The 27,270-nt window shown below is 42.4% G+C and overlaps 1 protein-coding gene across 1 annotated transcript in view; it reads right to left on the bottom strand.

Annotated features, from left to right (window-relative positions):
• Positions 1–13,382, bottom strand: part of LOC147465861 (uncharacterized) — a 78,216-nt gene extending 64,834 nt beyond the window's left edge. Inside the window, exon 1 of the mRNA XM_086522483.1 lies at positions 12,867–13,382. Within this exon, the coding sequence (XP_086378609.1) occupies positions 12,867–13,053 (187 nt within the window). The 5' untranslated portion in view covers positions 13,054–13,382. The remainder of the gene's footprint in view (positions 1–12,866) is intronic.
• Positions 13,383–27,270: the final 13,888 nt, after the last annotated feature.

Genomic DNA, 27,270 nt, shown 5'->3' with positions numbered 1-27,270 from the left:
CTGTACTCGGATGTCTCCAGTGAGAAAAGCCCTCTCACTTAAAATTCCAATAATTCATTTAGAATTATTTTTCCTTGGTGTTCCAAGCGAGAAAACCCTCTCACTTATAAATCCAATAATTCATTTAGAATTATTTTTCTGTAAGATAAAGCCAATTTAGCAACAATTCCCAAATTAGTGGTTTTAGATTTATTGAAGTCTTGTATCTCGGATTAGAGGACTCAATGGGAAAAGTACTTACCTTTGGTGGAATTTGCCTACAATAACACGATACACTCTTCGACGGGGAAGACGCCACTTGAGATTGTTGAAAGTGCTGCAAAGGTTCCATCCTTCCTAAGCACGAAAGATAAGATTTTTGAAGCGGATGAATATACGCGAGACTTAGATACTGCTTTTGCCAAGGTTCACGAGACTTTGCAGAAGTCTCAAGAACGACAGAAAAAGGCAACGGATCGCCATCGTTGCGACTTGAAATTGAAGGAGGATGATTAGGTGCTCTTACATTTTGAGAAGGCACGCCTGAGAAAGAAGAAGGGAAAGGAGAGGCTTTTTCCAAAGCTTAGTATGCGATACTATGGACCTTTCCAGATCTCTAAAAAGATAAGTGATGTCTCCTTCCCACTGAAACTACCTGATACTTGGAGGATTCACAATGTATTTCATGTGAGTCTCTTGAAACCTTTTAAAGGTGATGTGCCTGATGATGGGGAGCCTGATGAGCAACCCAAAGTGGAGGAAAACGAGGAGACCCTTGTTCCTGAACAGATTTTGGCACATAAGGATACGAAGAATAAAGGTAAAGTCCGAAGGCAGTTCTTGGTTAAGTTCAAGAACTATTCTGCATTTGATGCGAAGTGGATGGAGGAGGAGGACCTAGCAGATACTCCTCAGATTGTGAAACTTTACCTCGATGCTTTTGGTTTAGCATAGTCTACTCCAAATGGAACCCAGAATTCAGCTTGGCCGGAGATCTGGTGCAGTGGGATGCACAAGAGGGGAGTTACTCCGCTCCTTTGTCAACAGATGCCTCGATTTTGATACTGATGTCTCTTTGAGCTTCAGGGATACTGAGAGCTGACAGTATTCTGCTGGATGACTTTATGAAATGGAATTCCTAATTATGATACTGATTTGTTCTTGACTTCTTTTAAGTGCAAGAACTGATAGACGAAATGACTGCAGCATTTGGTCTAATTGATCTCGAATAGACATGGTTGCAATAGGGGTTAGTCAATCGGACATCGATAAGGTCCCGATTGGATCTAGATGCGATTGCTAGCTACATTGTCGATAAATCATGGTCTAAGATTCGAATGAATGTTGAATGTCATGTGATGTCCTGTGATGTGATTGTCGGTTTGGTACATGTGCTAGATGTGTGTTCCTAGTACGTGGGTACTAACAGTCAGTGTCTGCTAAGACGGTTTATGGCCTCTGTCTGTTTTGCAGGCGTAATCCAAGGCGATTACAATGCTTTCAAGAGGGGGGTATGTCACAAAGTGATAACGTGTCTACCCGGGAGTCGAAACCATGACTCCTGCTGAAAACCCTAAATCTGCAAACCCTAACCCTAAAACTTGCAAACCCTAAAAACGGCAGAAACCCTAACCCTAACCCTAAAAGTGCAGCAGCGCTGATTTCCCAGCTGATGACGTGGCAAGATTTCTGTAAAATGAGGTGGAATTTCAGGCTAAATTTGCGGCAGCTTTTTCAGCTTTGCTCTACGCAAGAGAGAGAAAGAGAATGCTTTATTTTAAAAACTCCAGTGAGTTTGAGAAAGAAAAAAGAGCTTTGCTTTTATTTAGGCTTTTTATCTGAAGCTTTTGGGGCTCTGCTTTTGGCATCCCTTGTAAACTTTAAATAAGCGGTTTGGGCATACACTCTGCAGAGCATCTGGACGTAGAGTCTGAGAGTGAAACCCTAACCGCTCTCTTGTACTTTGAACATTGATTAATACATAAAGAAATACTGAAAGGGACGCCAGTCTTTGGGCTAGGCACGGAACTCCGCCGGGCCAATGCAAATCTATTGTGATCTGTGAATTGTTTTGAAGTGGTTATTTGGTGCTGTTGTGATTGATTCTTGACTTGGAGTGTCCAAGTCTGTTACAGAATCCGAGCAGTAAAAGGGTGTCTAGGCTCAGTTCAAAGTCATTTAGTCCCCTTGCTACACTTATAAGTCAGTGGATACTAGGGAATTAACTCAATAGAGGCAAACTAGACACATGGCGGCTCCAGATGCTTTTGCCAGAAGCATCAACAAGAGGGGGCGCCCATTTCAAGAGGGGACTGATTTCAGCTCTCAAGTGTGTGCTACAGCGGGTGAGTAGTGGGTGCAGGTGCTCACAGCTTTAATGGAAAGCTTGCCTTCTCCCTTGCTCTATGTACCGCGATGATTTGCTCTCGCGCATCTCTCTCTCCCCTTTGCACATATGGTAATGCCCCACTAGTTGGGCTTCTCAGATGACCATGTACAGTTCTGGGGGTTTATGCGCGTTTACCAAGGCAAGAGCCTTTTGTACAAGAATCGGATTAGCTAATTGCTATTCCCCTTCAGGTACGCACAGTTCCATCGCGAAGGAATGCGAAAACGGAGAGTTTTCTCGCGTGAAAACTCGTCCAATTTACAAGGGAACTATCCCATTGCGTGCAGGAGCACCTGAGACATGCGTAGGTGTGCTCGCTCCGCTCGAAACGGTCCAAAACAGAGAATTACAGCCTGCTGTGTTTTTCTGCAGGTTTAGGGTTTCGCACCTAAACTGCAAGGAATTGCCACGGGAGCCTCTAAAAGGCCTTGAAATGTGTGTACAGGGCAATAGGCACCATACAATGGCAGAACAGAAAATTACAACATGCTGAAATTGACTTGCAACTCATTGGAAAGCTTCCATACCGCAAGGGAAAGTGTCCTTGACGTACCTAGAGGGATTTTTGCGACGTTATGCTGGCGAAATTGGGTCAAAAACCTGCAATTACAGACATGGACAGATTTGGACAGCTTGGTGAGGGTTAGGTGAAAGCATTCGGATCGTTTATTTGCCAAGGGAGCCTCGGGAAAGCATTGGGCGCTTGTACAGGACAATTTAGAGAGATTTCCATCTTGTCTAATTCAAGGGGCAAGTGACCCTATAGGTGCGAGAGCTCGAGGGCCATCCACAAAAGTGATGAGAGTGCAAAACAGAGATTCAGCGAGCTATAACTTCTCGCCAGGTTTTGTAAAGTGCGTGGAAAGTCACAGTGTACTTGGGATTTTGTCCGTGGAGACTTCTATTGTGGTTATGTTGCCGAAATCGGGTTAGAGTAGAGGAATTTCAGCCCGATAAAAGTGGGACAGCTTGTAGATGTTTACATGTTTTTTCCCAAGTATACTAAGAATAAAGAAATACCGAAAGGGGCGCCAGTCTTTGGAGCCAACAGGGTGTCATTGTCTGCTTGGCAGCGCTCTAGCTGCCAAGCCGTGGTTTGTCTTGAAGTGTTGAATTCCAGTCACACGCTTATTCGTTAAGTTCCTTTGTGTCCTAAAGTCTAAAGTAAAGTTATCGGGTGAAAGCCTACGTCTACCGCCCTACCGGCCGGTTTCAGTTGCCCTAGCCTCCTGCGAAAGTGAGGCTCTGGCGGGATCTCCTAGTAAGAAGACTGCTCTGGAGGGGGAGAGACAAGCCTCATGGCATGAGTGCCATCTAGAGGCTGTGGGACACCTCCACTCCCATGCCTGCACCTGATGTGGTGCTCTCCATCTAGATGATCACCTCGTCGCCTCATAAATGCTTGAGATGCAAAACCCAAGGTAGAACCCTTGCTGCCCATCTAATCTGCTTGATCCTACTGCTCATAGCCTAGCGGTTGCAAGGGGAAAGGGCCGGCCAAAAACACCAGGCAGCCAACAACGATGTCACATGACACATCCCAACCCTATGTCTCCGTGGACAAGCCACAGCATGATCAGGGTTCAGTTCAGTCAAGTCAATCTAGATTAGAAGTGATCTGGCACTTTTGTGACTCTATTCGTAGACCGTGCATGCCCAGTCACTTAGTATAGATGCATATCCTCTGGTTGCACACAACATGATCATCAGTATTCCCATCAAAATCCATTAGAATCAGTTAGGAGATTTTTCCAATGCATTTAGTCTATTTTCCCTATTTTTGACATTTTTCACTTATTATTTTTAAGTGACTTTCAACAAAAGTAGGTAGGGCAATTTTGCTAAGTTTGTATATAAGCAAACCCAAGTTAGCACTCCATGGCAGAAGAGGCAACAGGAGCACCGCTCAACAAGCACCTTCTCAGCAGAACCCAAGGACTTCTAGCGTTTTTGCTTCACGACAACTAGGCCAGCGTTTTGCTCTTGCAGATCCTTGGCGACAAGACCACAGCAGATCAGCCTAGCGTTTTTGCATTTGCAGAATCCCGGCAGTAGAAACACCAATTTCAGCCCCTAGCGTTTTTTATTTGCAGCACAATCTCAGCGTTTTTGCAGATCATCGCGACGAAAAGTCATTAGCGTTTTCAGTTTTCAGCAGTTAGACATCGTAGATCAAGTCCCGAACCTCGCAGATCTCACCTTCCCGCAACAATTCCTCGCCGCACGGTCAATTTCCGCAAGGTTTACAATTTCAGCCCGGAAAACGCAGATTTCAGCATCTGCGTTTTCAGCGCGTCGTCGTCGCATCGTCGCCATCGACATCAACATAGAGTCAGAATTCAACAGATAGAAGATTAGCAAATTTCAGCCCATAGCGATTTTGGACAGCAGTAGAAAGATTGCAGATTTCAGCCCTTAGGTCGACTTCGTCATCACCGTCGTCATCGTCGACATAGCCTAGACTTGCATCAGTCTCATGCATACCATTTGTACCAGATTGTGCAATCATAAGTAGACCACTCTCGCCGACGAGAGTGGGGCCTTCGGAGGAGGGTTTTTACAACGTCTCTGGTGTCGTATCTCTCTTCTCTCTCTACCTCTAAGTCTCATTCACTTGCACGCGCAGTGTCCATTCACTTTGTTTGTGATCATAACATTCTCTCATTAAGAACGGAAGGCTCTACCTTCCATAAGTACAAAAGAAACCTTGAGCACAGTTCGGAGCACTCATCTTGAGCAAAGCGCAAACATTCATTCCGTTGCACCTAACATTGGTATCAGAGCTTTGGCAGTGTTCTGTATCACTCAAGGAAAGAACCACAAGAATCACAAGAATTTTTTTTGCTTGTTGCGGTCGCACGAACCCAAGTTCACTTGGGCGTGTCGATTCCTAATCGTGTTTTTGAAGAGTGACGGGAATCCCAAGAAAGAAGGGCTTATCCAGCCTCCCCTTGTGTCTCTTTTCACTCATTGAGAGCGGACCGTGCACTTAGCAGCCGGCCAATCGACGTGAGGTGGGAAAAAGCAACCTTGGTGTGAGCGCAAGGCCGCCAAGGGGTGCGCCCGCGGAAAGGAGCAGAACTCGAATGAAGAGAAGATCCTTCTCAAACACAGATTTGCAAGCAAAAGAAAACCTCAAGAACCTCAAGACCCTCAAGAACCCAAGAATCCAAGACCTACAAGAACCCAAGTTCCTCGTGAACTTAAGAACCCAAGACCACAAGAACCCATAAGAGCCCACGACTTCAAAATGGTCATCACTCGAAGCGGAATAGATACTTCGCTTGGAGGTGATGAGCATGAGAGAGGCGAAGAAGAATTTTCCCCACCAGGAGGTTTTTCCAACCCTCCCCTTTCCACAACTACGTCAAAGATTGCACTAACTCCTATGGAGGAGTTTGAGCTGTTGTTTATGAAACAGAATTTAAAACGCAAAGCAAGAAATGCAGCAAGAATGGCAGAAATGAAACGCAGACACGCAGAAGACAAAGCAGAAAGAGAAGCAGAAAGAAAGGCAAGACAAGAACAGAGTGAGCGACGCATGCAAGAGTTCTTGCGACTTTTTTCTCAAGTGCAGACACTGATGCAAGAGATTTGGGAAAAGGAGACTCTCTCTGTCTCTTCTTCTCCAAAGCATCACACACAGGATTTGCATGATTATGAGAAGCATGATGAATTGAATGATGATGATTTGAATGACATTGATCTGCATGATGATTTGGATGTTAATGATGAGCATGATCATTTGGATGATCAAGATGTGATTTCTCACAAGCATGATGATGATTTGAATGACCATGATAAGCATGATGATTTGCATGATCAAGATGTGATTTCTCACAAGCATGATGAGTTGCATGAAGATGATGTGATTGTTCACAAGGATGATGTGTTAGTGGATGCTTTTTCTAGCGAAGCTAACCTCGTTGTAGATTCGATCAATCACGAAGAACCGATCTTGGCTTTCGAGTCGAGGTCCAAAGAACCCCCACAAGACGATTCGATCATTCAGGAAGAAACCGATCTTGGCTCTCGAGCCTAGGTACAAAGAACCCTCACAGGAAGTATTATGTGTTCGCATGATTGATACACACGCATTGTACGAGTGTTTCATTCGTGATCGTTCCTGTATTTTAGTCAGTGTCTTTACGTGATCCCTTTTACTAGGCATGACATATTGTACGTTGAGCACGTTTCACTCATGAATGAGCACGAATGTATGCGGATTGTTCATGAAAAGCTGAAAAGTACGGGTTCAAGCAAGTCACATTGCATGTCTCTTCCTTGGCATGACACATTCATAGGAAGAGCACATGAAAGTATGAGCACGAAGCATGGGCATTTCCGTTGTGAATTGCCACAGTTGATTACTCTAGATCATACAAGAGATTCGATCTCATTGTTTGCGTGTATGTGGTGAACGGTTTAGCACTCCGTCTCTTTGTTCATCTACATTGAATGCACAGTCTTTGAGAAAGACAAGATTTTTTCCACTCACTTTACATGGAATAGGTATGTTCATGGTTTTGTGTTGGAAATGGTTTCAAGAATTTTCAGCCATGGAGATTCTTGAAGAAGAAAGAAGCATGACTCTCCACGAAGTTGAAGCATCGAAGGAGCCACAGAAGACTTTGTCGCTTTCGGCGCGGCCCAAAGAAGCAAGCGTTGCAAACCTTTATGAAGTTCAAGTACCGCACTACCCACACATCAGAGTGGGCCGGCGAAGAGTCCCTTCCAGGATTCCGGATGCTATTGGCGATCTCCCTCGACGCCATACAGTTCGGTACCAGTACCTCACTTTGAAAAGGAGGGGATGTCACGTGACACATCCCAACGCTATGTGTCCATGGACAAGCTACAACATGATCAGGGTTGAGTTCAGTCAAGTCAATCTAGATTAGAAGTGATCTGGCACTTTTGTGACTCTATTCGTAGACCGTGCATGCCCAGTCACTTAGTATAGATGCATATCCTCTGGTTGCACACAGCATGATCATCAGTATTCCCATCAAAATCCATTAGAATCAGTTAGGAGATTTTTCCAGTGCATTTAGTCTATTTTTCCTATTTTTGACATTTTTCACTTATTATTTTTAAGTGACTTTTCAACAAAAGTAGGTAGGGCAATTTTGCTAAGTTTGTATATAAGAAAACCCAAGTTAGCACTCAATGGCAGAAGAGGCAACAAGAGCACCGCTCAGCAGGCACCTTCTCAGCAGAACCCAAGGACTTCTAGCGTTTTTGCTTCACAACAACTTGGCCAACGTTTTGCTCTTGCAGATCCCTGGCGACAAGACCACAGCAGATCAGCCTAGCGTTTTTGCATTTGCAAAATCCCGGCGATAGAAACACCAATTTCAACCCCTAGCATTTTTATTTGCAGCACAATCTCAGTGTTTTTGCAGATCATTGCGACGAAAAGTCAAGGACCATTAGCGTTTTCAGTTTTCAGTTTTCAGCAGTTAGACATCGTAGATCAAGTCCCGAACCTCGCAGATCTCACCTTCCCGCAGCAATTCCTCGCCGCACGGTCAGTTTCGGCAAGGTTTACAGTTTCAGCCCGGAATTTCAGCATCTGCGTTTTCAGCGCGTCGTCGTCGCATGGTCGCCATCGACATCGTCATCGACATAAGAGTCAGAATTCAGCAAATAGAAGATTAGCAGATTTCAGCCCATAGCGATTTTGGACAGCAGTAGAAAGATTGCAGATTTCAGCCCTTAGGTCGACTTCGTCATCACCGTCGTCATCGTCGACATAGCCTAGACTTGCATCAGTCTCATGCATACCATTTGTACCAGATTGTGCAATCATAAGTAGACCACTCTCGCCGACGAGAGTGGGGCCTTCGGAGGAGCAACGTCTCTGGTGTCGTATCTCTCTTCTCTCTCTACCTCTCAGTCTCATTCACTTTCACGCACAGTGTCCATTCACTTTGTTTGTGATCATAACATTCTCTCATTAAGAACGGAAGGCTCTACCTTCCATAAGTACAAAAGGAACCTTGAGCACAGTTCGGAGCACTCATCTTGAGCAAAGCGCAAACATTCATTCCGTTGCACCTAACAAGCAAAAACGCTAGTTGCTGCCCCCATTTGCTCCCCCAAAGTCACCCTAGGGCTGAACACTAGGAGCGCCATCCTTGTACCCCTGCCCTGAATATATACTCCCTAGATCCCACGTCGACTAGCTATCCACCAGTCCCCACAACCTGATAAATGGCAAAATAGGGGAAAAGGCAGCTTTTGGGCACTAGTGCTTTTGGGGCCAGATGATTTTGAGTTTGAAGCTTTTCATGTAAACTGCTTTTCATAGGCCAAGGGCCTTTATATATGTGCAGAGGGCTCAGTCTCTGGCACTCTTCCGGGTGAAGGTGCAGAGCGTGAGTACTAGCATTGTATTGAGTTCTAGCAATATAAAGACGTACCGGAAGGGGCGCCAAGGTTTGGGGCCAATGCTCTCTTGGGGTGGACTCGCCACTCCCCCTCTCATGTCGTCTTATCTCTTTCAATTCAGTTGTTATTTGAAGTGCTTAAAGTTGTTCGGTACGTTTTTTCCCGTTGGCACGTGGTGCCCATCCCTGTGACGTTTGTAAGTGCATCAAGAGTTCCGAAAGGATATGATGGATGCACAAGGATCTAGGTGCATCAAGAGTTTTGGACGAGATTGAATGAAACACAGTGTTCAGTGTGAACTAAGTGTTTGATTTTGTGAACAATGCAATCTGGATGTGATTACTAAATATGTTACAAAGATCATAATTTGCATTTGAGACCCTCGGCAGAAATGTGATTGATCGGTGACTGATATCTTTGTAGAAGTGTTGGATTTGTCAAGTCTAGTGCATTGGGTACATAGAGTCAGTGTCTACTGAAGAAAGTTTCTGACCTTTTGTTGTTTTGCAAGGGTAATCGAGGGCGATTACAATTCTTTCAAAAGGGGGGAATGTCACAAGTTGGTGATGTGGCATGTCCAATTAAGGAAATGGCTGAGAGGACAAGGGGTTAAAGCATAGTTACACGGAACACAGAACGGGAACGGCGACGAGATCCCCGCAGAACGGGGAACGATAGAGGGATCCGGAACAGGAACGGCGTGGAACGGGAGCATTAAAAACACCCAAATAATGCAATTTTTAGCTTTGTGTAATTGAATAGAAGTAGTAGAGTGCTTTGAATCTAATACTCACAAAAAAAACTATTTGAAGACCATTCAACCTTACTATGGTAAACGATATCGTTTAGACTTGAGAGCTGAGAGAGAGAGAGAGAGAGATATAACTTTTAGCCTTGTAGAGTCTAGACTTGAAACCTTGAAAGAGGCTAGAGGATAGAGCTTGAGAGTCGAGACTCGAGAGGGTAAAGCTTGAGCCTTGGCCTTTGAAAGCTTGTGTGCATTGTGAAGGTAAGGTGTGGGGGGAGGGGCATTTTGTAAGGAGGAGGCTCAAAGGATAAAAACACCTAAAAATATGCCATTCCAAGCCGTTCCGGTACCACCTACCTGTCCATTCCGAGCAGTGAGCACTCCTTGGAACGTCGTTCCAATGTTCCTTGCCCATGGGATGGCGTTCCCCGGTGACATTGGGTTAAAGAACCAAGAAAGAACTTGCAAATATGGCTGAGAGGCCTAAGGGGTTAGGGTTTTAAAAACCTAACCTGACCAACTTATGGAGCGCCGCTAAAACCTAAAAAGACAGAGCACAAGGGCTGAGGTAGATTTATGTGATTTGCGCTGACGTGCACAACTGTACAGAATTCCAAAAATTATGTTGACTGATTTTGGCAGTTTTGCGCAAGGCTTTTAGGATCAAATGCTTTTAAAGTGAAGTGCTTTTGGTTGAGTAGCTTTTGGGACTCTGCTTTTAAACATCCCTTGTACTGTTAATAAGTGCCTGGAGGGCCAACCTTCGGAGAGCATCTGGACATTGGGTCTTGGGAGAGCTAGACCCTTGAGGAGTTGTACCTTTGTGAAGAAATAATAAAGAAATACTAAAAGTGGCGCCAATCTTTGGGGCAAGTACATGTGGGGATGGAACTCCATCGTTTCGTTTCATGTCTCTCTCTCTCTCTCTCTCTCTCTCTCTCTCTCTCTCTCTCTCTCTCTCTCTCTCTCTCTCTCTCTCTCTCTCTCTCTGTTCCGTTATTTGCAGATTTTGTTCGTGTGTTGCTATTGACTTCTCGCTTGGAGTGTCCAAGCCTATAATACTTTTGACAACTATTTGGACTAAGCTGCTACATACTCTTCGCAGCCAGTGGGATGCTTAAGCATGCTCCTCCAGGGCAACGAAGAGACGCAGATATTCTTTTCTTCGGATAAGGGCAAGATCTTTAGTTCTTTTCAGTCTAGAGTGGTTCATTTTGCATTCTTCATACACGCCACCTTGATGTATACATAGTCCCCCACATTGTAATTCCCGTCTTGTACATTCTCTTGGTGATAAGCCTGCCTATCTCCAGAGGTTTATTTGTACACAGTATACAGCCACTTTTTGTGCCATCAAACTAAAGATATGAAGGTAAATTTGTTGTCATCTTATCTTGAATAGGCTACATCACGCCACCTACCATACTAACAATATGGAACTAATGCCAAGAGACTAGTATTTGGGTCATAAGAAGTGTCACAAAGTACTCATGCATAATGCAGAAGGACCCAAATGCCATGCTATTAGAACATGTCACTATGCACATATACATCATGGCATGTATGAAAGTAGAGTTAGGTAACAAGTTATAACTTCGTTATTCTCCTTGTCAAAAATCGACACGTATAAATACTACATGAATGCTCGCAGAGCCACAATTCAAATGTGAAGGAAAGTGCAAGTTATAGCCTCATGATAATCATCCACAAGACGATATAACCATCAGCTCATTCATAGTAATGACTAAGGCCAAATTCACAAACGTCCACCTAACTTCAACAGACATATAAGCCAGCCAATAGGAGAATGAGAATGATTGAATGGGCGCCTCGACAAAGGTTTCACAGACAAGTAGCTCAGGCGCAACGTGGACATGACTTGGCAGTTGGCATCCTACTCATGTTCGGAGGTCTTCTTGACAGGCAACCCTCCCCCACAAGTCGATATAACCATCAGCTCATTCATAGTAATGACTAAGGCCAAATTCACAAACGTCCACCTAACTTCAACAGACATATAAGCCAGCCAATAGGAGAATGAGAATGATTGAATGGGCGCCTCGACAAAGGTTTCACACACAAGTAGCTCAGGCGCAACGTGGACATGACTTGGCAGTTGGCATCCTACTCATGTTCGGAGGTCTTCTTGACAGGCAACCCTCCCCCCCTCACCCAAGGGACGGGCACTCATAAAAAGACAAAAGTCAATTGGAGCTTTTCACCACTCAGCAGGGCAGGAGATTTGAGCCCTCGCCCGTGTGTCTAAAAGACGCCGAGCTACCCAAACAGCCAAGGAAAATTGTTGGCAAAACAATTTAACTTTATGATATATATCCGTTTGTTTGAAAAAGGCATAGTGAACAACCTGGACTCCACACATCCAATGAGGGGCCGGAGCGAACGTTTGTGAATCCGCTCTAAGTACAAAGACATTCCCACTAACCTCATCAGCCTATGAACCCATTCTTCTCCTATTCAAAACCAATATGCGATAGATTTAGCATCTACCCGAGTCCCATAACTATTGATATAGGTGTAGATACCACTATTAATGGCACTACGACATAAGCAAAAGAAAAGTTGCTCCAAATAAGTGTCTCATACAAGCATAGATCACGATACACATTGGTAATTAAGTAAATTTTGTCACGGTGCTTTATCATTGTTGCAGGTTGATAAGAGTACAAACAACCAAGAAAAAAATCCAAGAATAATGCCATACAAAGTGGAAATCCTCAACATGAACTTGTCATGTTGATGATAACAAATTGTTAGAAGCAATGCCTCTTTGCCCCTACACACAATGGATAAGGCGTTTCACAGTTCAAAGCATGTTGATAGAGATGGTGTTAGTCCAAAACAAAATTCCATGAGCGGTCATAAAGACTCCATCAGCCTCTTTTAAGGCCTTCTAATACACATTTCGATGTACACAATGACCCCTATTGTGAAGGCCTTGTAGTAGGGCTTAAGTCAACTCTAGGACCCATGTCTTGAAGGCCTTGTGTTACGGGCATTGATCAACACCATGACCCCCATGCAAAAGTAGCCATTTCCACAGCTTCTCCCAGTACATCGGAATCAAAGACAGCTAAGCTTTCGCTCAAAATGAGAATTTTGCATAAGCTTGGTCCTTGTGATCTACTCATCAAGCTCAGCTTCCACAATTTTGAGTCCAATCAACAGATTGGCTAAGACCCTTTGAGCAGTTAGGGTTGGTTACAGATGTAATAATGCATATCCCTAAACCTTCTAAAAAATACACATATATGCACAAACAATTGATGAAACACCTTAAGCACATCACTGAATGCTCGAAGCCATTAACAGAACTACTTTCATGAGTTGAGGACCTACCAGGCATGCAAGATCCAGAGTCCTCATCTTCTTCACTATTCCAGGCAGGGGATGTGGAGGGCGGAGAGGCTTCAAACTGGTCCCAGGACCGCCATTCTGAACCACAGTCGGCGAGATCAAACTTGGAAGGCTTATTCGCATCTACAGAGCAACTGGTCCCTTCTTCTTCTCGTAAATTGCAAGCCATCGCTTGATGAGGCAGAGCAGAATGGTGAGGAAGAAAGGATGAGATTTGCAGGATTAGCTGCTGCTGTTGCTGCTGCCACTGCTGAATCGGGGCGTAGCAAGAAATCTGCAACAAAAGCCCTGCTAGAGGCGTACGACAGAGGAACGGGAAAGAAATTAGTATCGGAGATGCAAGTTCGCAAAACGGAAGCAACCGGGCTATGGCGGGCTCCGACTGCGATGCTCGCAAAGATGACAATGTTTTTGATGATGATGATCGATCAGAAGAACTCTACGCTAAAATTTGCTCAATTTTTAAGTGTCCACTTTTTTCACACGATTTCCTCTTTTTCACTTTCACCTGCATAACGACCATCTCTCCCAACACTCACTCGGAATGGCATCTTGGCCTTCAGCTAGAACAAGTTTTAGTAGTAGGTGAACCCTCGCTTCACGAGCAAAAAAAAAGAATATTCAAGCGACTATGTGTCATAAGCTGAACCATTTGCTTATTTACACACAAGCAAGGTTCATTCTCTCTCTCTCTCTCTCTCTCTCTCTCTCTCTCTCTCTCTCTCTCTCTCACACACACACACACACACACACACACAAAGGCGAACATGATATTATCTAGTGGAGTTAATGAAGTGTGCAACCTAGATAGCTCCTGATTGGATATTGGATGGTTAGTACATTAGTCGTATAGTGGCTCTATTGGATTGGCAATTGGCTCTATTGGAGGGTTGCTTATCATGATTGTGTGGCCACAACGGCCCTACATATGCATTCTTAGCCCAATTTTCCATTTTATTAGCTTTTTATCTTATGTGGTGCATTTTATATGAAGTGGCTCATTTGTTAGCTTCTTAGGCCATGAGACCTTCTTTGATGATGTTGCACTTTATTAGAGATGAGTCAACCCTAAACTGGACGTCTGGCCATTTTGCACACCTTTAGGTCACCTCTACTAGTATAAAGGTGACCCCTTGCCTCTAGTACTCATTCATCTAGTTGAATGAGCATTCTCTTGAGTTATTGAGTTATTCTCGAATTATTGCCCTTGGGTCATCTCTCTCTCTCTCTCTCTCTCTCTCTCTCTCTCTCTCTCTCTCTCTCTCTCTCTCTCTCTCTCTCTCTCAATGTTTGTCTCTGATAACTTCTCTCCTCTTAGAAGGCTAAGGATAGGTTGGAGACTCTACGACATGTTTTGGGAGGCTTCTATGGGAGATTTCATTGCAATAATTTGTTTCAACTTGTTGCCTTTTTGCATCATCCCTCACTTGTGAGGGATTTTGTCGTTGAATACCTTGTTTTTTGCACCTTTCTATGTGAGGTTTCACCTCTTCTTGGAACCTTGTAGCCCTATTCATTGGAGTTGCATTTTGTGGGGTTTTGTCGTGAGAAATAGAGTCAAATCTATGTTGTTCTTTTTTGTAACCATTGTGAAGCTGCATTTTTGCAGGTATAAAAGGACAATCTATTGCCAAAACTCAAGTCTTATTGCTTATTTTTTAACAAAGCCCATTAGGATATGCCCTTCCTCTACAAAATCCACACCTTGTTAGTGCAAATCGTGTTCGGATCTAGTATCGCTTTCTCATTTGTTACCATCAGCATTGGTTCATCCTCAAAAGTAAACTCCCCAATACGTGCTTACATGAAGGGTTTTGAGCACAACTAGTGTCACTAGGTTTTGGGCCTTACCACAGACTAATAACTATTGCCTTTAAACAGAACTCCCATCTTTGCTTCCATTGGGCACACTCTTGTCTTCATCTCTTCTCCAACTTTGACTAGGCAAGCCAAGCATTTTAGGAATGTTTTGGCTCCAAGTGGAAATAGGTCTTTTGGATCTAACATCGACGGCCCTCTCATCGAGGTCTTGATTGAGGTGTACTCATATACCAGCTAATAAACACTTTATATTTTATCGCAACATCTCTACTCTCGATCTCTCTACTGAAGATCAAAAACTCAAAAGGCAAAGTCTCTCGGGCTAGTACCTCCTCTAAGGAAGATGGCACTCAATCCCCTCCTACCTCTTGGATGTATGAGGAGGCTTGACTTCCATCAAATTCACCATTGCTCAGTATACATGGATGCTCCTTCTTGTACAAGCAGAGACCTCTCCTTTGGGCATAGGTCCTACATTGTTTGGTACTTTTGGTAATACAAACTCCATGATAGATACTAGGACAATGTCTATGATGCCTCTGATGACAATTTTGTTGACCACTATAGTCCATCCCATAGTTGCAGTAGGTTCCTCTTTCTCATATACTTCTCTTTGTGGTGTTTTCCCATGACTACCTTTCCAACGCCGACTTCATTCAATCCATTCTCTCACTCTCTCAATCTTCGAGCTCTCTTTAATGCTCAAAGGTTGCCACCACAAAAGTAGTAGAATTGCGTTTCTAATGAGTTGTGTGGGATTGTGGCTTATCAATTAGGATCCACACATAATCCCCACCCTACAAAGACTTCATGGAGGCTCGAGCTATTACACCCATGATTCAGGCTTTGTCTCTACCTATTTCCTCTGGATTCTTGCCCTTTTTGTTGTTGCTTGTCAGATTCGGAATGAACTCTTTGCTTTTTATGAATCTATTTCCGCCACCAACCTGCAACAGTTGGAGAAGAAATTGGATGAGCTAACTATTACAACGAGTGATAACCACATTGAGAACAATGGAGAGTTCTCACAAACCAAGTGGCAAATGAAGGAATGTGTTCCCCAAGTGTTCACTGTAGTTCACAAGACCCTTGCTTAGCTTCATCATTTGACATATTTTGTAATGGAAATGGCCCATGAACTTTGAGAATAGCAAAATTAAGAGAATTAGAGTGAGCATTTCTATGAGACTATATTGAGAACATAGAGGGTAAACTTAATTATCGGTAGCAACATAACCATTACACTCAATTAACTTGGCATGAACAATACTTTTGCAAGAGAGAGAGAGAGAGAGAGAGAGAGAGAGAGAGAGAGAGAGAATTAGAGAACTTGACAACAATTGAGGACCGGATTTATGTGGAGCCGGTCGCAAAGAGAGACTTGGTATAATACAATCTTTGTGTTCCTTGTACCTTGGTGATGCTATGAAGATGGAAAGCTTCATGCATCGCGAGCATAACATAAACTTTGTAAAAGCATTAACGATCCCCGGCCTCGGTCCCAAGGCCTCAAACACCTTCAAAGGTGGAGAGAGCTAGCAGGGAATGAGGGTAGGGAAGAGGAAGAAGAAACATTCATAGGAGAAAGAAATAGTTCCTCACTTATCATCACTCTTCTTGCTAGCATACATAATAGCATAGTAATGAAGATGGAGAAGATGGCAAGCTTAAGCATTGAAGCATGGCTCTTGGTCGGATTTGCATTCCATAGCCAAGAGTGTTGGTGTAGGCTCTCAACTTCTCAACAAGCTTGGAGAAGGAGGTGGAGTTCCTCTACTTTCACCAAGCGAACATGTATGAAAAAAGAGTGCGTGAGAGGGTGTATACCCCCAAGCACACCCCTTGCTTTCTTTGGTCGACCCCTCCTTTTTGCTCAAGCTTGAAGCTCATTGGACCCCTCTAAGGCTAGCCAATCGCATGCATAATGCATTTCAAGCAACATGGGTAGCATTAGGACAAGTGTCCTCCTGACCTATTTGAGAGAGAGAGCTTGAAAATATCTAGATATTTGTTGAATTGAACTACTTTAATTGATAAGCCATCTCATTGATTGGCTTAAGAATGACAAGGACCATAGTATCTTTTTGCTAGTTTAGCATAATACTCTTGGTGGCCCGTAGGATTTTTTTGCCCGTAGTATTCCTTAGACGAGCCTTGAGAAACTTTAGCAAGACCCAATCATTTTTCTTAAAGGCTAAGGTTCTTCTGTGCTATACCACACATTTTGAAACATACTCTTCATGGTATGTTTACTTTTCATGGTAGGCCAACATAAATACATTTCTACTTCTCAAAGAGTAGATTATGGAATCCTTCTTTGCCCGCATAATGAGAAGCATGGGATTCATACATGACTTCCTTATTGTATGGGTGTGTAACACATAGCTTATTGACGTTTGGAAGATAACCATCCTTCAAGGTGAATGGTTCTTTTTTCTTTCCTATTGCAAAGGCTGTAATTACGTACTTAAAAGTCTCGGTCAGTAGCATACTCATGTATCATAGGATAGATCATTGTGAGTTGCTATAGACACCACATTTACCTTTGGCAGTCGTGAAAGCGCATTGACCACTTGATTGTGCTTGCCAGCAATGTGAGGAATATGAAATTTAAATTGCAAAAGAACATTTGCCCACCTCATTTGTTTGTCGCAGAGCTTGGTTTGCATCATGAAGTTCTTGAGGCTTTGTGATCCATTTGTAGGACGAATGGAGTCCCCAATAGATAATGTTTCCACGTGTCTAGGGCATATATAACAGCTAGTAGCTCTTTTTCGTATTTGCCTTATACTCGCTTATCGGAGTTGACTCTTTGACTCTCATTAGCTATGGCATGCCCTTCTTGAAGCAAAATAGCTCCAAGGCAATCACCACAAGCATCACATTGGACCTCAAATGGCTTTGAGAGATCTAGTAGTGCAAGTTGAGAGATAAGCTTCTTCTTAAGCTTCTCAAAAGATTCTTGCACTTTTGCAGTCCATGAATACTTAACGTTCATTTTTTGTTAAGTCATGTAATGGGCCTGCTATTAGCGAGAATTTTTTGATGAAGCATATGCACACACACCTGTAAAGCTTCGTAGATCCTGTAGATTCCTTGGGATTAGGCCATCCGTTTATTACCTCTAACTTTGTTGGATCCATACGGGTGCCATCTTTAGAGATAATGTACCTAAATACTGAATCTCTTGTAGGAAAAATTCACTTTTCTTTTGATTAATGAAAAGCTTCTTCTCTCTTACAACTTGAAAGATTACCTGGAGGTGTCGCTTGTACTCCTCAAGAGAATTTGAGTAGCCTGAAGATTTTTGTCCATCATGAGTTTGAATGCATCTAGAGCATTTGTCAGGCCAAAACTTGTAGCTTATCAAATAGATCTTCTACCCGCGGCACGGGAACTTTTTTTGTTTATAGTGATCCTTTTTAGTGCTCTATAGTCGACACATATGTGTCATCTTTCTTTTGCACTAAAAGTATTGGTGAATAGATGGGAGAGAAGCTAGGCCTCACCATCCCTTTTTCCACCAATTCATGCACTTGCCTCATGATCTCCTCTTGTTGAGCTTGTAAAATTCAATAAGGAAGTTTATTAGGTGGTGAGCTTCCTGGTAGAAGCTTTATTGCATGGTCATCATCCCTTGTTTTGGAGGTAGCTCACTAGGGATGTCATTAACAAAAACATCTTGGAATCCATTTAGGAAATTAGACAACTCCAATTCCTCTTGATTCTCTTTATTGCTACCTGTGAAAACATTGGAATCATTTACAGATTCTCCAACAAAAATCATATACACAAAAATAGAGCTTTTCATGGACTTATCAAAAGCAAGCGTATTTACCAGGGATATGGTGTTCCCCGACTCATTAGCATCTACGTACATGCTCTTTTCCCTGTAGGTGAAGTAGATTCTCCTTTCAAGGAACTTCATGTTGGAAGCCATGCGGTTAAACCATGGTGCCCCAAGGATAACATCCTCATGTCGGAGAGAAGAGATGAAGAAATCTTCTTTGTCAACATAGCCTTGGACATGAAGCCTCAATTTTGCAATCAAGGGAGTAACTGCGGCATCTTGCCCCTTGAAGGCTCCATCGGCTACAACCACATCTCCCATCTCATGAGCTTGAATGCCTAACTTGGTAGCCAACTCCGTTGATATAGAATTTTTGAGTAGAACCAAGGTCAAACAAGATGAAGGCATCATGCTCCCTTACCTTTCCCCACGCACAGGAGAGAGGTGATCCTTTGCAATGAGCATCCTCTTTTGGAGCTTCGATTATGGAAGATCTAGGAGTCTCATTGCGGGTATTTCTTTTGGGGCAAGAATGGTAACCATGTCCTTGCTCCCCACACTTAAAGTATTTGTGGTCCTTACAAAAAGCTTCTAGCTCTTTAGGAGAGAGTTTTTATTTAACTTAATAAACTCCCTTCTCCTTGGACCGATTGTTGTTAAAATTTCCTTGGGAAGAGTTTTGGGCATTTTCTTCCCCTTTGCTTCATTTTGGTCCCTAGTTTTCGTGGGCATAAAATTCCTTTTAGCCCCTTGTTGGAAATTAATTTGTGAAATGACCATACTATGGTGAATCACTTCAATGATAGTCCTAGACCTTGAGAGTTGACATACTCGGCAATATCTTCAGGTAGTCTCACACAAAATCATTGCTTTTGCTCGGCAAAGTCTATCTTTGAAAGACAGTAGCCTTGAGATGTAAATCCCAAAACTTGTCCATATATTTGTGGATAAACTCGTTGGAGAGCAGCTTTAAACTTTGCCATTCGGTAAGCACTTTTTCCTTTGCATCACTTGTAAGGAATTGCTTCATGATGGAAACTCATAGAGTTTTCCACGTCTTTGGGGCTTTGTCGTGCCACGAAGGCTAGCCCACCATTGACGAGTAGATTTTTGGACGTGCATAGCTACATGACGTAGCTTGGAGGACTCCGTGAAGCCCTCATCTCCAAAGGCCGCATCAAATTGCTGGATGAAGGCCAATGCTTTGTTGGTAGCACCAAAGGGTGCCATCATGGGTAAGGAAAGAGATACTCTTTCCTCCCTCTTTGAACTTATTGAGCTTTTGGGACCTTCGCCATGCAGGGTAAGATTTGTGATGTCCTCCCCTCTTGTATTCTCTAGGAGAATAGCTATTGCTTTTGTTAGAAGAGGAGGAAGGTGAAGAAGAAGGAGAAGAGGGTGACCTCTTTCTTGTCCATTTCTTCCTTTGTTTCCTCTCTTCCCTTTTGGAGTGACGAGGAGAAGGACTATGGGTTGAACGTTTCCTCTTGGGAGGAGTTGGCGATTGTATAGTCCCCGTTGTCTTCATGGAGCCACATCTTTGGAGGAACTTACGGATTCAATACTTTCTTGTTCTTTGGATTCCTCCTCTCGTATGGGAGAGAGTCTTCTTTTGGGTGTCTTATCAAGAGGCCTCCTAAGCTCTCTCTCCTCTTAGAGAGGAAAGGAAATCCCACAAGCACAAAGTTGTTAACATTGGCTTGCAAAGCGGGGTTGCCCATAGCTTGTTGCAACCTAGTAACAAGATAATTGATGGACATGGGGCATCATCTTTAGCACCTTCATGTGAAAAATCAAACTTATCAATGTTCATTCTACTCTCTTGGTTATTGTCAGCCATGTTAATTAAACTTATGTGTTTACTTAGTGTATGCTTTGGCAATTCAAAACCTTAGCTGCTACTCCTCTTAGCCTTTGAAAATTAGCACTTAAGTATCTACACACACGGCTCGAACTAGTGAATTATAGACAGTAGTGGAGTGGGTCTAACATAGCAGCGTTGTCGAGGGATAGCTCCTTTCAGACTTCTTATGGTTCAATAATGGTAAACATAGGCAAGTCTAAAAAGACTCCATTATCAAGACCAAAGCTCCTGAGGTGTGCACCATATCCCACATAGTGGACTCAACAAAACCGATAATAGATCCCAGTCCCACTTACCCTAATATAATTAACAAAATCAACCATTAATAGGCTACTTAAGGACCTCTCTTCTTAAGCAAGAAAAGAGAAACCAAATGATTTGATACCAATGTAATGAAAATGGCCCATGAACTTTGAGAATAGCAAAATTAAGAGAATTAGAGTGAGCATTTCTGTGAGACTACATTGAGAACATAGAGGGTGAACTTACTTAATGGTAGCAACATAACCATTATACTTAATTAACTTGGCATGAACAATACTTTTGTAAGAGAGAGAGAGAGAATTAGAGAACTTGACAAAAATTGAGGACCGGATTAATGTGCAGCCGGTCCCCCCTCCAATAGGCTTTTGTATTATAAATTCTCCCATAAAGAGAGACTTGGTATAATACAATCTTTGTGTTCCTTGTGACCTTGGTGATGCTATGAAGATGGAAAGCTTCATGCATCACGAGCATAACATAAACTTTGTAAAAGCATTAAACATTCTTGGCCTCAGTCCCAAGGCCTCAAACACCTTCAAAGGTGGAGAGAGCTAGCGGGGAATGTGGTTAGGGAAGAGGAGGACGAAACATTCATAGGAGAAAGAAATAGTATCTCACTTGTCATCACTCTTGCTAGCATACATAATAGCATAGCAATGAAGATGGAGAAGATGGCAAGCTTAAGCATTGAAGCATGGCTCTTGGTCGGATTTGCATTCCATATCCAAGAGTGTTGGTGTAGGCTCTCAACTTCTCAACAAGCTTGGAGAAGGAGGTGGAGTTCCTCTACTTTCACCAAGCGAACATGTGTGAAAAAAGAGTGTGTGAGAGGGTGTATACCCCCAAGCACACCCCTTGCTTGCTTTGGCTGACACCTCCTTTTTGCTCAAGCTTGAAGCTCATTGGACCCCTCTAAGGCTAGCCAATCACATGCATAATGCATTTCAAGCAACATGGGTAGCATTAGGACAAGTGTCCTCCTTACCTCTTTGAGAGAGAGAGCTTGAAAATATCTAGATATTTGTTGAATTGAATTAGAAGCTCATTGGACCCCTCTTTAGCCAAGCCAATAGGATTCAAGCACACCATGTGGCCAAGCATAGGGAGAGCTTGACATGTGTCCATGTGCCCCTTGCTTGACATGTGTCCATGTGTCCTTTGAGAAAGGGGGTGCCCTTTGGGTGAGTGGGAGGTTAAGTCAAAGATTCTCCTAGCTTTGGGGCTTTCACCCTCATCAAGCATGACATAAGTATAGAAGCACTTATTGCACATTGCTCTTTGGTAGACCATCTCCTTTTGGACCCCTATTGAGATGCAACCATCTCTCTTTGTGGTCCCCTGTTGAGATAGGTCTAGAAGCACTTATTACACATTGCTCTTTGGTAGACCGTCTCCTTTTGGACCCCTATTGAGATGGAACCATCTCTCCTTTTGGTCCCCTGCTGAGATAGGTCTAAAAGCACATGTCTCTATTCTAGCTCTTGTTCCTGCTTATTCTCCCACATTAAATGATCAGTTTAATATGAGAAAATCATTTGGGTTAGCTAGAGACTACATTTTATGACACCATCACTCTCTTTTGGGTTCCCTTTTCCCCTTATGAACAATTGATCTCTCTATTAAATGAAAAATGTTTGAATAAGAGAATGAATTAACAAAATAGTGTTATTGCAAAGGGAAGGATTAAAAAAAAGGAAAATTCTCTAAGGAATCTAAAACCAACAAAGGTTCCACACCCACCAAAGATTGTGAACAACCTCAATGTTGCACATTTTTATGGAGAAAGAGAATTTTTTTGTTAAGCAAGATCTCTTGAAGATGTTGATTGCTAAAAATAGCCTAATCCAAGGAATTTAACAACAAGCATAGCTTGATAAGTGATATGATATCCAAAGGAAAGTCATAGTGTGAGGGAAGATGATTTTAGAGATAGAAGAAGGAGCAAGGAAGGTGGTGAGAAAAATGTCTCCTCTTAAGAGAGAAACCCTAGAAGCAACCTATGGTTTAGGTCTATAGCTCTATGGAGAGGTGTGAAAGTGAAGTCTATCAAACAGGTTGTTGTGAATGCCATTGATCATAAATGAAAAATTTTAGATAATAGAATGGCTTAATAGCTTGAGAAGTGAGGTTGAGGGAGGAGATGTAGGTTGCAAAGCTGGAGTAGAGAGAGAATAGAGATGGTAGAGTGGAGAGAGGGGAGTCAAGAGCACATTTTTGGAGAGCCCACCTTTTTGAAGAGAGAAAGAAGAAACTAGTAAATTTGAACCTTTCTCAATAAAGTTGGGATAAAAACCATTTTTTTGTCTCTCTACAGTCCCTCAGTTTCAATTTGTTTTCCTCGTCATATTGTTAAAAACTTACTTCCCCCATCGCTGGGCTTAGAATTGTGACCTTTAAACTTTATTCCTTGCCATACCTAGCATTTCATCCCACATGGAAACCAACCATTTTCTCGATTCTTAATCTCACTTTTAATCCCATGGAAAATAAATAGGCCCTCCTATACCCTATTCTCTTTCTACTGTAAAGCAAGTAGACAAATTGTGCTCTTTGGGGTTTATTGGGACGAAGATCCTATGGAAGCAACCCTTGGGGAGCTTGTAGTTGAGGGGCTATTGATAGGCTGGAAAAATGAGCTTCATCATTGCCATAACTAGGACTTGTGAGCTCCTGTTAGCAGCAAGCTAACGTGGACACCATTTTTTGGAGTTCTCCTTGTAAAAACAATTATTATTTTGATAAATCGGGAATATTGTAACTCCTATTTTCTTGATAAACCTTATAATTAATGAGCCGGGGCTACAAGCTTCCAGATTGTATCTGCCACTCAATTCCCAACTTTGGTAGAACTCCATATTATTACTTTTGACCACCCAAAAAACCTTGGCTAAGGTATAAAAGCCAATTTTTGTAAGTTTTTTTACAAGTTTTTGGATAAAAAATACACATCATGAGCTATCGACGCTCACTTCTCTCCTTCTCGCGCTTCCTACTCCCTCCCCGGTTGTCACATTGCAAATGCGTTTGTTGCATTGCAACTGCAGGTAAGAGCTCTACGCATTGACGTAAGCCATTCACCGTATTTCGTAGCTTTTGGCATCGCCGATCCACGGCCTAATTTCATCATAACTAGGAATTTACACTTTTAAAACAAAAACTACGCATAGGCGGGGTATTGGGGCATCATTGCTAAGCATTTAGATGCATTCTGGGCCGAAAATGACTAGGTCAAAATTCCACTGCTGTTAATAATCGCGATTTTGGAACTTGACCGAAAGTGGGATTTGAGGCCATAGGCATGTGTGCTTAGGTCTTATAAACTTGTCCTAGAAGTTTCGTTACGTTTGGATGTCGTTTGATGCTGTAACGGATGTGATTTGCTTGCCGATGAGCGATTGGCTTTTGGTGATTTCAGTCACTTAAGTGTAGCTTGAGTTAGATGCGAGTTGTTAGTTGTTTTCCAAGAGATTGACAACCTCTTGTAGCCTCTATGCACTAGTCGAGTCAGCTTCATCCCATGGTTTGACAAATTAATCGTGGTCTTGCTAATACTACAATAAAATAGGATGGTGAGGTTAAACATGCGTCCCACATTTGGCGCCGCTGCCGGGGATTGAAGAGACCTAAACTAGGGAAAAATACAAGCGTCTTGTGTAATTGTCCTTTAACTTCCTCTAGGTTCACCTAGAGTAAAACTTTCTTTCTAAAAACCACATAGCTTAAGATTGTCGTCTTTTGCTGTGTAGAGGTAGCTTGGAGGTAAGTTGTACTTGCTGAGTACCTTTAGGATTGTAGGATTGTAGATTTAGATTAGGATTTGGAGAATGATTGGTAGAAGAAACAAATCTTAAGATCAAGACTCTGAAAAACATTAAAAACACAAGAAAACAAGTGTTTGTGGACACTTTCCACAACCCCATTGCATGAGAAACTAGGAGAAGGGTAAGTAGGATCCGAGGTGGATTTCATAGCATTGCTCTCTCTGAAAGAATCAAGTGTGAGTTGTTATGTAAGGTTGCAGAATTTCAGGTCTACGACTAGAAATAGCACGAAAAGACTCGAATTCACTCAATCCAACTGGGGAGTAAGCCTAAGAGTTGTCTGAACCAGTGGGTAAGCTCAAGGACACTTCAAGGTAAAAATTTCAAGAATTTGACCAAAACTCAGATTATTTACTTTTTCTGGACTTTTTAGGCCAAACTAAGTTTTGACTTGTTTCATAGGCTTAAAACACATCATAAAAGGTCTGTCCTTGAGAAAATTTCAAAAAAAAAGCTCATTTCAAGCCTCCAGTTAATAATCGCGATTATTAACTTTTTGATCTAATTTGGCCAAGGCTCATACCATTGACTCATTGCATGTGTACAAACAACTTTTGTAAAGGCCCAAGAGATTTGAATCATTAAACTGGCAAAAAACTGGGTGAAATCTAAAGTTTGTACTGACTTTTTGAATCTTGAGTGTGAATAGAGGAAAAATTTATCCAAACTTGTTGAAAATTGATTCATAGGCTTATATTGATGTGATAAACATGTGTATATGCTCAGTTGACCAAAAACTTGACAAAAGTAAATAATCGCGATTATTTACATCAGCCCTGTTTTTGAACTTTTTTGACCAAGTTGGCATACCACTAGCTTTACCATGTTGTAATAAGCCCACAAACCAAATTTGGTAAGATTTGGATCACTGAAGTGAAAACTGTGGCAAAATTTGCAAAGTTATTCTGCGGACAGAGAATTGATGACCATTTGACCAAAAATTATCCAAACTTGATGAAAATTGGCTAGTGACCTTAACATAAGGTGCTTAATAGATCTGTGTCAAAGCTGGGACAAAAAATTGCAAAAAAATTATCAAAAGTAAATAATCGCGATTATTTACATTTGTTTCAAAACTTGGTGATTTTGCAAATTTGAGTATACCACAAGGTGAAGCACATCAATTGGACCCCACAAATCAATTTTGGTGAAATTTGGACCACAAAAGTGAGACTTAAACCAGATTCTCGAAATCAGAGTTTGCGGACACAGAACAATGGGTAAACTTGATCAAATTTTTTCCAAACTTGTTGAAACTTGCCCAAGGGCTTTAACAAGTTGTATACTTGCCAAACCCATCCAGAAAGTGCAAAAAAGTGACAAAAGTAAATAATCACGATTATTTACTTCTGCTATCCAGAGACTTCAAATTTGACTTTTGGGCTTATACAGTGTTAGATCAGCATAAAATAAGGCCACTGGAAAATTTTGGGTTCAATTGGATCAAAATTGGTACAGATACGCTCAGTTTACAGATTGCAGATTAAACCTTTGATTTTGCTAAGCTGAATCTGAAAGTCAAAATTTCGACTTCCATAGCACGAATTGAAGTGAAATACAGAGACCAATCACTGGAGTTCTCAAGAGTTCTACTGTCCTTATAGAAAAATGGCTAATTTGACAAATTTTGTACAAGAATCAGTGGCTTGACAGAAAGTTGCAATTGAGTCAAGTGGAAATTGACTACAAGTCAATCTAAGGTGAGCACTCTATCCAAGGCTTCATAAGTCTATATGAACCTTAGATACGGTCGTGTAATAGGAAATCAAGGCCTATTTGGAGAAAACACCAGTAGAGTATCCACTGAAGAAAGCGTAAATCAAGGCAATTCCTTGCACACAATTCCTGAAGAAGTCTCGGACACTTTTTCAGATTCAACATCCGAAATGTCTTCTTACTTGACTCACTCGGAAACCGAAACGACAATGCAGCATATACTCTCTTTTTACAAGACTAATCATCATGGAGTCCAGGTTTACTTGGATCCTAACGAAGAGTATGCTATTCGGACCAACAAGCAAGGAAAAATGTACATGGATCGAAACGGAACTCAATATGTACAGGTTGAAAATCCTGATGTGATAGACAATCGATGATGACATTTAATCTGTTCTCTAGCTCTTCTTGAAGGGCATCTATCACCATTTCCAATTCTCTAGCCTTAGCATTGCGGCCAAGTGCTACTGACCGCATTTTTTATGTCATCTCCTGCATTTGCTTTGCATATTCATTAACTTGGAGAATTACCTCATCATTGATCTTCTAGTCTTCAGTTCTTGTGAGCTGCCTAGACGTTTTGGCAGTCTCTTGTGATTCTTTTGGTGGGGTTGTGGCAGCTGTTTGTTCCTCCCCTTGAGGCTGTGCTTTTGCCTCTACTGCTTTGTGTTTTTTAGGCTTTGTGGATGCGTTGGCTGTTTCCTGCTGGGTGGTGGTAGTTGAGGTTTCTTCTCTTTCTTGTTCCTTTGGTTGCTCAAAACTTGTTGCGTCCTATGGTTCAGGACTTGCTACCCTTTTTGGCTCTGGTTCTTTTGCTTTAGCTTGGTCAGAAGTAGTTGCTGCCTGTTGTGTTTCTTTGTTTGGCTTGCCCTCTATGGGTCTATCTGTTGGTGATGGTGGAGGGGTTGGCATGGGGTGGTCATGTTGTTCTGTAATGGTCTGGGAGACATCTCACTTTCTGCGTGCTGGGTCTCACCTTGGTGTGTCGCCTCAGCTTGTTTTTCTTGCTTGGACGCATCTTCTCTAGCTTTTCTCTCAGCTTCTTGGGCTTCTTTTAGCTTTAAAACTTTCGCTTCGTGGTACATTCTTTCCAAAAAATCCTTTGGGTCT

The sequence above is a fragment of the Adiantum capillus-veneris genome, chromosome 1, assembly GCF_014529385.1.
Source record: "Adiantum capillus-veneris isolate H3 chromosome 1, ASM1452938v2, whole genome shotgun sequence".
Lineage (NCBI taxonomy): Eukaryota > Viridiplantae > Streptophyta > Polypodiopsida > Polypodiales > Pteridaceae > Adiantum > Adiantum capillus-veneris.
This window is presented reverse-complemented; position numbering and strand designations above follow the sequence as displayed.